Source organism: Echinops telfairi, unplaced genomic scaffold (genome assembly GCF_000313985.2).
Source record: "Echinops telfairi isolate 266 unplaced genomic scaffold, ASM31398v2 ScPeMD7_7457;HRSCAF=8495, whole genome shotgun sequence".
NCBI lineage: Eukaryota > Metazoa > Chordata > Mammalia > Afrosoricida > Tenrecidae > Echinops > Echinops telfairi.
Window position 1 is genome coordinate 33961310 of NW_022111357.1, and position 11073 is coordinate 33972382.

Here is an 11073-nt window from a genome sequence, read left to right on the forward strand (position 1 = left end):
CTTCATCTTCTCCTGCAGAGCAGTGGGTGGGTTTGAACCAGTATCCTTGCTGTCAGCAAGCAGCCAGATGCACAATGCATAGAACCACCAGGACTTCTTTAGCTAGAGCCCATGCCGGCATCTCATGGCAGCAGGCTGTGCAGTCAAACCCGACTCTTCATCAGCTAGAAACCAGGCTTGCTATATAGAAAAGCTCCCAATTTATAAAACTAATGCTAAACCTAGTTAAAATGCCACCCAGCTCAAACCAAACATGTCTAAGGGCTGCACCGGACCCCTGGGCCAGACCTGCAAGCTCAAAGCCAGGGGTCCCAATTAAAGGGGGTGGTTTGGTTCCCTGGGGGATGCAGAGCACTGCCAAGGGGGCATGTGTGACTGGTGGGATGGAACTGGCACCTCTTCCAGGCGCAGCAAAAAAAGACCAGACTCAGAATGCCAGGTGAAGGGCCTCACTTGAAGGGGTGCCCGCTGGTAAGCACTGCCAGGTGTGTGTGGTCCCCAGGGCTGGGCCACAGTATTCGACTTCCAAGTAGAGAGTGGCCCCAAGCTGAAACCAACTGGCCAGTGGTGTTGGATCGGGGCAGGGAGACTGACTGGCTATTCTTTGCACCCAGCCCTGAGGTTTCTGGGATTATAAAAGAAATGTTAGTGCCCACGGGGTCTCAGAAAGGACTCCAGGTCCGAAGGTGTGTGAAATCCAGTCCATGTCGACATTTCCTTGAACGTGATGCTTGAACTTGTTCTCCGGAGCCTGTGTGCTCTCTCCGTGCCAAGGGGACACACATGGTTCCTCCAGGAGTGAGTGGAGGAGGCTGCTTCCTTCGGAGGGAGGCTGAGCCCAGCTTTCTGCCTGGCAGGTTCGGGGACGGAGCTGCCTACCTCAGCTGCTACACCGAGAACCGCCCCCTCGCCCCAGCCCCCAGGACCAGAGAGTCTTCCAGTAGGTATGGCATCTGCTGCCTCTTCCCCACTCCAGACCGCACGGTCAGCTGTCCTGGGGACCTCGGGGAGAGCTTTCTCAGGCCTTGTGTCTCCTGGATGGGCTGATGCAGCCCCACCTCTGTATCCTTGACTACAGTTTCCTCCAAAAGGACCAGCTCCCACGAGGTACCGCTGGGCCCAGTCCCTTCTCCTTCCACTCTGTTTCTTCTAGTGGGAGCCCACCCTGACCCCCAGCCATGATACCTCCTCCTCAAATTAAGACTGTTCCCCAGAAAAGGAGATCCCAAGACCCACCCTGAGGACTTCCCCCCCATCCCGCCCCACCCCATCATAGCACCTTGAGAGTTGGTGGTAAGAGGAGGCAGAGGGAGGACCAGTGGCACACAAACGGGTGGGGGTGGGAGGGACAGGCATCCCCCCAGGGCCCAGAGGTGGGACCCCTGAGGCCAGGCTGGAGAATCAGCTCCCAATAGCCTTTCTCAGGGCGGTGGTCCTCAGGGCCTGCAAAGACCATCTGCTCCTGCTTCCCCTGCCTTTTCTCCTCTCTTGTCTCACAGAGGAAGGGACCTGGACCACATCAGCAGACAGCCAGGACTGTGGGAACAAGGTGGACACCCACTGCCTCCGACTTCCCCAGGCCAGTACAGCCTCGGCCAGGCCGTCAGCCCTCCTGGGAGAAGAGGGGCTCTCTGGACACTCACTGCCTTCAGTCCCGCCCTCCTTGGAATCCACAGGAGCCATCCAGGCTAGCGCTGGTCCCCCAGGCCCAGTCTCCCCAGCCCCCACGGCCTTGGCCACACATTTGTCCTCCGAAGCCACCCCTCCTGGACGGCTGCTCTGGACGTTAGAACATTTGGTAGTATCTTCAGTCTCAAGACAACCTGTCACCACAACGGAAGGTTTTGCAACTGTCAAGCCTGAGCAGGGCACTGCCCAGTCAACAAGAAGTCCCCATGTGCTGGGAGAGCAGTCAACAGGGGATGTGGCTACAGGGAGGGAGCCTGACCAGGTCCGTGAGGAATTCCAGGCATTGATGAGGCCCTCGATGACCAGCCCTGCTGAAGAGCCTTTGGGTTCCCATCATTCTCCAAGGGCGCCCCAGGAAACATCCTCCAGAGGGGAGGCCACAGGCTCCCCCCAGGACAGAGCTGGACAGCACCTGGACCTGTGGTGGTCGCCAGAACCCATCGAGTCATAGAGGTGCTGGGTCTCGCCACCCTGCTGGGCAAGGGAGCCTGCTTCAATATCAAAACAGTGAGTGCACCCAGGATGCACGGGGCAGCAGCCAGTCCCTATTGCCTGTTGGGGGCCTCAGGTCAGGAACCCCCTGGGAGGCTCAGGGTGGAGCCAGTGGAAGCCCTGCCTCTTCTCCCTGTGTGGGTGTCAGCCACGGCAGCTGTCCCGACAGCTTGGCTGCAGAGTCTCTGCCTCCATGTTGGAGCTGGTGGCCTCCTTCACGGGGACCAGGCATGCTGCTGGACTTGCCCTTGCTGGGGGGTGGAGGGAACCAGGGGAGGCCACACACACAGCTAACCCTTCATCTCTGTAGACACAGAGCCCAGGGCCCTGGACATCTTTCCTGAGCTAGCCACGGGGTCTTGCCTGGGCAGGAGCCCATAGGACCCACTTTGGAAGCCAGCCCTGAAAGTCTAGTACTCCAACCCCCACCCCCACTCCCAGCCCCATGCCCAAGAGCTCCTAGGAAGGGTCGTTCCTGGGAGCTCCCCATGATTGGTGCCAGGCCCACAGGCAGGCTTCCAGGGCTCAAGTCCCTGCCCTCACCAGCTGTGCGATGTTGGGCACTCACTCACCTCCCCGTGCCTCAGTTTCCCAATCAGTCAAATAGGGGTGACAATACTTCCTCCCCAATTGGATTTCTGAGGTCACAAAGTGGGAGGAGAAGGCCAGTCTGTGCCTGCCTAGAACCTGGCCACCCCCAGGCAGAAGGGGCAACGGCTCTCTCAGGGGGCCAGGGGGACCAGCCCCACAGCCGCAGGTCGCTCTGGGAGGTGATGGTGAGGGGACCCACCTCAGGGTGACTCTAGGCCCATGGGGAAGAGGGAGGGTTAGTGTACATCACTAACCGCACCCTTCCTCCGGCTCCCCAGGACAAGCTGGCACTGGGGACCCCCGGTGACCCCCAGTGACCCCCAGTGACCCCAGGGCTCCCCAGCGCCCCGCCCCCCTAGCCCGGCCTTCCTGCTTGCTCCTCGGAGTGGCCAGGGTGCGGAGGCCTGACCAGGGCGAGGTCCTCGGGGCGCCCTGGGAGCGCATCCCCGCAGGCATCCCCAGCGCGGGCAGTGGGGTTTGAAATGGGGCCAAGGCAGGCTGCCGGCAACGCCCGGAACGGGAAATAAATAAATAAACAGGGTTGTCTTGGCTGATAAACGGTCTCTCCCTGAAGCCGGCTTCTCGACCCACCCCTCCCCCGGCGCCCCTCCTTTCTCCTCTCCGGGCAGATCCATCCCAGGCAAAAGCCTAATAGCCCGGGTCCAAGCTTTCCTTTCACCACGGGATTGAGCTGCTCCTGCATTACGAGGTTTTCAGCTTCTCTCTGAAATCAAATTACTGACTCCATTTAATTTTTTAAAAGCCAGGATGATTTCCCTTCTTGAATCGAAGCCGGGACTCCAAGGCCAGCCCCGCCCCCCGGCCGCCGTGGGGGCAGCATGGCCCTGGGTGGCAGTCCCCCCAGCAGGGCAAGCCTGATGGGGCGCCCCGCAGGGGAAGCCGGCAGCAGCAGGCCCAGCCCAGAAGGGCTCAGCCTCCCCCAGGCCTGGGATAGGGCCTGGGGCTTCCAGGTGCCATGTGAGGGGCTGTTAGACCCAGTGATTAGCACCCAATACAGCGGTTGTGGGCTCCTTGTCTGGGGGTGGGGGTCCCCAGACCCCTTCCCACAGTGCAGGCTTGGTACCCTATTGCTCAACACGTGTATGGGGCACCTCTTACATGCCAAGCACAGAGAACGGCCTTCTGCCAGCAACCAGAATGTTGGTGTCCATGTGCTTGCAAGCGTGTGTGTGTGTGTGTGTGTGTGTGTGTGTGTGTGTGTGTGTGTGTAGCACATGGAGATCGACGACGATGACAAACGCCAGTACACACAGATGATTCCAGAAACTGCAGAGAACCAAACCAGCCACTTGAATGTGTGTGTGTGGGGGTGGTGGTGGTGGTGGCGGCTTGTGGGGCAGAAGGCTTTGGGGTGGGGGGCTTCCAAGGAGGGAACACTGATGCAGAATGAGGAAGGCCTGGGTGGAAGGGCATCCGGGCAGAAGGCAGAGCAAGTACCAAGGCCCTGAGACAAGCAGGCTGCAATCGGAGTTGAGACCCGGGAGGCTGGGTGGCTGCAGCAGGTGGAGGAGAAGATGGGAGGCAGGCTGAGATCTTGCAGGCCACCAGCGGGGCCTCTGGCAGAGAAGCAGCCTGGAACAGGGCCCCTAACAGGCAGTCTGGGAGTGGACTTTCTAGAAGGTAGCAAGAGGGCAGGGGTCCCTGATGAGAGTGGGTAGTATGCAGGGTCCACCCACCCACTGCAAGGGGAGGTGACTCAAAGTGTCCCTCCAGTGAGGGGCTTGGGCCAACCCTCCTTCTAGAAGACTGGGTAGAGGTGGCTGCTAGGTGAGGCTGGGGCAGGATGCACCTCCTGTCCTGCAGTGCCCAGAGAGGGGGCCCTGCTGGGAACCCTCCCCTCTGTCTCTGCCTCCCTGGCTCTGTCTCTGGGAGCTTTCTTTCCTCCTGCCTCACTTTTTTCCTATCTGGTTTTCCCCCTGCTGCTGCCTCCTTCCTGCCTGCCTCTCTCTCTCTCTCTCTGTTTTTGCCTATTTGTTTTTATTCCCTCTCTCTCTCTGCCTGTCTCCTTCCCCCACCCCCCGTCCCCTTCCCCTTCTCTGCAGAACTCCCCATCTTAGGGACATGATAGGCCAAGGGCACGAGAGAGGGAGAAGAGAGAAGTCCTATAAGCTGACCCTTTACTAAGTCCTTCTCATGTTTAACCAACCTGCGCCCTTGGAGACAAGACAAAGGGAATGGAGTTAATGAAATCACCAGCCTTTACCTGGCATTAAAGGCTCTTCACCCCCCGGCGAGCAGCGATTTGCAAGGCGGAGAGGGTCTGGGCATTAACTGTTCTGGGCATCCTTCCCAGCTCAGTGCCCTGCATGCGCAGCTGGAACAAACCACTTCACGTCTCTCTTCTCCAGCTCCAACCCGGCCGGTCGTGTTTAATTAGAAAGTGCTTGGGCTTAATTAGAAAGTGCTCCTGTCTTCCCCCAAGATGTGACAACCCCGGATCTTGACCTGGGTGGCCCCATGCCCCTCCGGGCCTCCATGTGCACAAGTGTTTGCCTGGCCTTGGGCTTGTCTCCGTTTCCCACAGAGACCTCGATGCCTCACAGTCATTTGTTTACGGCTGGCGTGTCTGCCGTCAGCCTGCACACCCTGGCTGGGAACGGCTCTTCCCTTGGGACCAGCGCCCAGCTGGGTGGGGTCTCAGACCAGCAGGGCGCTCCGGATTCCCAGCTTGTCTCTTCCCCTCTGCAGTTATGTGGGATGAGGGTGGGAGCTTCAGAGAGTTCCTGGAAAACTGGAATGAAAAGATGGTGGACCACTGGATGGTAACTAACAACAGCAACCAGTGATCTTGGATAAGTCATTTCTAGAATAAAATGAGACACAGTTGTGAAATTAAGAAAGAGAGAGAGAGAGAAAGAAAGAGGTGGAATTTTTGGAAGGCCCTTGGGTTGTGGGTTTCTCCTCTTACAAGCAGCCAATCTGTCCAACCTGATGGTCCAATCTGTCCTTTTGGGCTCCCACCCAACCCCCTGGTTTCCCTGCCCTGCCCGTAGACCCTTGTCACCTCTCCCTTGTTGAGAACCCCAAGCTCCCAGATTCTAGATAGGTCCGCAGGAGATTCTCCGAGCACAGCATGCTTGGTTAATGGTGGGTACTTGAACATGGCTTAAACTGGAAGTGTAACCTTCACTGTAGTCACACCAACTCCCCACACCCCCAGCCCCGTGGCTTCTTGAGCCCAGAGAGGAGGCAGCGAGACCCAGAGCTTTCTTCTGGGTCTCAAGAGAGCAGCCCCCCTCCTGTGACCTTGACTTCTCAGAGCCAGGAGCCTGGCCATGTCCACCCTGGGATCAAGTGGGCTCAGCCCTTGAAGGTGACATCCCAAAGCCCAGGGTCCCAAAGGCAGCTCAGAGGACTGTCATTCCTGTGATTCCCCTTCTGGCCCACCCAGCCCCGACCACTGAGCCACGATTCTGACGCTCACAGGGCTGGTCTCAGGGTGGGGCCGGGCCTCCTGGGTGGATGGTCACATGCCTGTCCTTGTCCTCCAGGGGATCGGTTGACCCGGAGCCCACAGCTCCTCTCCTGACCAAGGCAAAGCCCTTAGGGCTGTGGTTCTCTGAGTGCAGCTCCCAGGCCAGCAGCATCAGGGAGCTTGTTAGAAAGGCCAGTGCCCAGTCCCTGCTCAGACCTTCCGACCCTCAGAAACGCAGGGCTAGTGCCCAGTCTTCCAGGGGACTCTGAGCCGCTGTCTTGGGAGCATCTTTGCCCCCCTCCCTCTGGGCTTTCTACCTTGGGCAGATTACCCAATTGGCAAGGCAAGCACGGGCTTACTAGTGCTTTCTAACTAACCTGCAGTGAATAATTTCACTCCACAACCCCCCAACATCAAAGACTTTCTCCCACAGCAGCACCACCCCACAGCACCGTCCTACAGAATCCAGTTTCCTTTTAGACTGATAACCCCGACAGGGACCCAGTCCGTAAGGGCAACACGGGCTTCCTTGTGCCCACGGGTGAAATTCAGATGTGGAGAAACCCAGGTGAAATTGTTCACTAAAGAGCCGCCAGGAAGCACAAGTCAGCCCATGCTTACCTCACTTGCTGGGTAGCCCACCCCCATGTCTACCTCCTGGCCACTGCGTCTAACACCACCGTGTTGAGGACAGGCAATGCTCTGGCCGTTTACAGACGAGGAAACAGGCTCAAGGTTTTGTCCAAGGCCAACTAGCCTGAGTCCTGGCCTTCTCTCCCGAGGGGGAATCTCTGTCTCAAATACCTTGGGTCTCTGGGGCCCCTTCAACCCAAGGAATCAACACCTGTGCAAGGAGGAGGGCAGGGACGCCCCTTCCAGCCAGCCCCCCCCACTCTCCACCTCAGGAAACGCAGCCAGGAAACATAAATTTTGCTTGGCGGTTAAGAGCTCTGAAAGGAGGTCCACGTCAGGAGATGGGACTTTATTTCTCAATGAAATGGGCTTTTTATGGTTGGAATAAAAGTGCCAGGGGAGCCCGCTGCCAGGAAGTAGCAAGCACATTTGAGAAACGCCTTTGGACAGGGCGGGGTTGCCCAGAGGTGGGGGCCTACATTGCCAGAGGTGCGCCGTCCCACCGGTGGCAGCCCTGAAGGATCTGGTGTGCGCGTGGTCATCTCAGGGACCCCACTGCAGCTGAGAAGCGCCTGCTACAGCGTCCTGACCCTCCACCCTCGCTAGCTCCGAGGGGTTGCAGTGCAGAGAGCGGGCAGCAGGGGGCAGCACAACCCACCGTTCTAGCTCTGCCTAGTGGGCGCTGCCAGAGGGAGGGTGGGCTTGAGGAGGGGGCCTCTGAGGCTCAGCTCTTGGAAGAGGTCAGCAGGGACCCCTCCTTTGGGACCGTCCTCCTCTCTGCAGCCCTTTCTACCCCAGCCCCTTCAGAGCGAGGCAGGTGTCACCCAGCCCCGAGGACAATCATAGTGGAGTTGGGGGTAGTTGTGGGACCTCTGCATTCTAAGCTTCTTCAGCCTTTACTTCCGACTCAATTAAGCTCATGATATTCTGCCAAGGGATTTCTTAAGGGGCCTCGGGTGTGTGTGTGTGTGTGTGTGTGTGTGTGTGGTGTGATGTGCTGGCGGACACAGCCTTCCTGACCACTGGATCAGAAGTCCCTGAAGGACACAGGGAAAGCACAGAAGCCTCTTCATCTGAAACTGTGTGATTGGCAGGTTTACGGCCTCGGGAAGGTGCGTGGTATTCTGCACAATCAAGTCATTTTTAAAAATAATCTCCCTGCTTAAGTCGTACACGCTGCTAATTGCATTTTAATAAGTCTCTTAAAATCTCGCCATATTTTTTAATATCCTAATATTAGGTAAGTGATTGCGGGGGACACTGGAGGGCACGAGGAGTTTATATAACGGAGGGAGGGCTGTGATGGAGTTTGATTGGGGGTGGCGGTGGCCACCAGACTGCCTGTGATGTGTGTGCACGTGTGTGTACGAGCCTGTGTCTGTACAACATGTGTGTGCTGTGGGCAGGCGGGAGACACGTGTGAGTGTGTACCACGTGGGGGTGTTTGTTTGTGTGCCCCTAGACTTGGTTCCCCCTATCCACAACCCAGGGCTGCCACCCTCAGGATCGTGAGGCACCCACCCACCTTCTCTCCAATGGCAGTGTCCCGGATCACTTAGCCCTCCTGCTGGCTCCAGGTCCCACCAGCTCTCTCGCCACAGGGCAGAGACGGCTTCTCTCCTCCCATTCCTTTGGCCTCAAACTAGAACATCAGAGCTGGTCAGGACCTGTGACTCAGCTCATCTGCCCCTCTGTTCCAAGAGTGACGTTCCTAAGCCCAGAGAAGGGACATAATGCCCAACATCATGGAGCAGGAGGGAGACCAGGGCCTAGAGGAATAGCCGCCGGGGCTGGCCGGCCCAGGGAGCTTCACAGTCCCCGCCACAGCACCCTTGCACACACATTGCTGGTCTTCACCCCATGGTGATCAGTGACCTGGCGGAGCTCTGTGTCCCTGTTTATTGAGACTTTACCACACGCCGGCGCCCCTGGGTGGGACAAATGGTTAGCACCACTAGCTGAAGGGTTGGATGCTTGAGTCCACTCAGAGGTCCCTCAGAAGAAAGGCCTGGTGATCGGCCTCTGAGAGGTCCAGCCATTGAAATCCCCACGGAGCAGCTCTGCTCTGTCACACATGGGGGTTGAGCACCTTTGAGAGGTCCCAGGCAATGAACACACGGGGCTGCCCAGGCTCCGAGCCAACTGGTGCTGGTCTTCTGTGCCAGGCAACTTTTGGAGCCCATTCCCCCAGCTAACCATAGAGGGTTAGCACCTTAGGGTCCTCCCTTGACCCCACAGCCAGGGGGCTCCGAGCTGGGATCTGAACCGGCAAGGCGGATGCCTGGGCTGGGTCTCTTCACCACCACTGGACAGAGGCTGAGCAGAAGCCCCTGCACTTTGGCCATCTTCAAGTGTCTGAGGAGACCGAGGACCACGGGAGAGGCTGGGGACACTGGTCTAGGGCCGGGAAGCGGGCAGTTGGGTGTTGTGGTCTCTCTTGCTCCCCAGCCCCCCATCACTACAGGGTGGATCCAGGCAGGGTGGGGCAGCATCATACTTTCTCCTTCCAGCCCCCAGAAGTCAGAGGCCACCAAAGGCCCGTGGCCCCAGGTTGTCCCATCTCAGACCTCAGCAGGGCCCCAGGTTTGGAGGGGTCCCCCGGGCCCCCGCTGGCCCCAGCCTTCCTCTTCCTCCTCCTTTCTACTCGCCACCGGCCGGGTGGGAGGCACATGTTGAGGGAACTTCTGAACAGGAAGTCAGCGTGCAGGTCGTCCCCATCCCTTTTCATGTGGTTTCTTTAATCCCCCGGGCTGGGTTTCAGAAGCGTTTTACAGTTTCAGTTTTACAAAGCTACGCTCCCTTTAATGTTGGCGTTTTTCAGGAGGTGGGGGAGAGCGGCTTCAGTCAAAACATGTGTGTTTTACACCAGCCAGCTGGGGCCGGCCAGGCTGGGGAGGGGCGCCGCAATGTGGCCTGCAGGCTCCGCGGGGGCCCCAGTGGACGAGGGGCTGGTGGAGCCAGAGCCCGAGCCCTCAGTGGCCGCCCTCTCCTTTCTGCACTCGGGCGCCTGCCTCCTTGCCTGCTGCCCTCTCGGCTGGCTTGGCTCCAGGGGGGGCCGCCCCCCACCCCAAAGCCTCCTTCCCACCTGGTACCCCTCCCAGAGATGCAGTCAGCACACTGGGCCATGTGGCCTAGCCCACTGGCATGCTGATTCAGCCACAGGGGCCTTTTACTTCTGTCCTGTGGTTGTTGCTCTGACTCTCGGTCCCCTGACCCACACGACAGAGCACAACGGAGCCCGGTCCTGCGCCATCCTCACAGCGTGCGCCAGCTTGAGCGCATTGTGGCAGCCGCCGTGTCGGCAGGGTGTCCTTCACTTGTGCCAACCCTCCTGACCACATGGATGCAAAGCCAGCCAGACCAAGGAGCCTCGTCACCCTCACGTCTAAGCAACGGTCTGGCTGGACTTTCTCCCAAACGGATCCTTGTTCTCCTGGCGGGCCACAGTCTAGTCGGCATCCTCGGCCTGGGCCACATATCAAACACACACTGCTTGTCCTTACATCGGGCTTTGCCCCCCCACTTCCATGCCCAGTGCCTCCAAGTCCATTCCAATTCGTGGGGAACCCCCCGGGTGTCAGGGCAGAACTGTGTTTTGGGCCGTGACCTTTCAGAATTAGGTCATCAGGCCTTTCTGCCCAGGACCCCTGGGTGGATCTGCACCACCAAGCTTCCAGCCACACCTCTGTGCATGTGCAGCGCCGCCCCCCCCCCACTCCCCCAGGGATCCTTCACAGATAGAAACGACCCTAGCCCACCTATCCGCCAAGTTGTGGGTTCACTGTGCTGAGCAGCTTTATGGTCATCAGAGAACAAATCTATAACTAATAAAATGTTGCAAAGTCTTCCCATAAGCCCTGCACACTTCATGAGCCCCTTCACACACGCATGCGCGCACGCATGTGCGCGCACACGCACGCACACACACACACACACACACAACCCCGGAGAGAAGACATATGCTTTCAAGGGGTAGGGTCCTCACAGGGCTAGTGAGATTCCACCTGCAAGACCTTTGGTTACCCTGCTGCATCCAGGCCTTTAGTCCCTGCTTCTTGGTCCTGGATATCAGGTTTGGGGACTGTCCTGAGCTCCCCAAGGAGAGGGGCTATTCTCCTTGGCTGGGCCACAGCACTTCCTAAGTGTGTGACTGTGGGTCAGGTCTCTATGCCCCCAGCCTGTGTCTTCCCAGCTGTGAAATGGGCTGACGCCACACTGGTGGGGCACGCGGA

At 58.6% G+C, this 11073-nt stretch overlaps 1 protein-coding gene across 1 annotated transcript in view; it reads left to right on the top strand.

The window, feature by feature from the left end:
• CUNH1orf127 (chromosome unknown C1orf127 homolog) overlaps positions 1-5579 on the top strand; it is a 76108-nt gene extending 70529 nt beyond the window's left edge. Inside the window, exons 11-14 of the mRNA XM_045299202.1 lie at positions 858-984; positions 1079-1107; positions 1500-1583; positions 5482-5579. Coding sequence (XP_045155137.1) covers positions 858-984; positions 1079-1107; positions 1500-1583; positions 5482-5579 — 338 coding nt within the window. The remainder of the gene's footprint in view (positions 1-857; positions 985-1078; positions 1108-1499; positions 1584-5481) is intronic.
• Positions 5580-11073: the final 5494 nt, after the last annotated feature.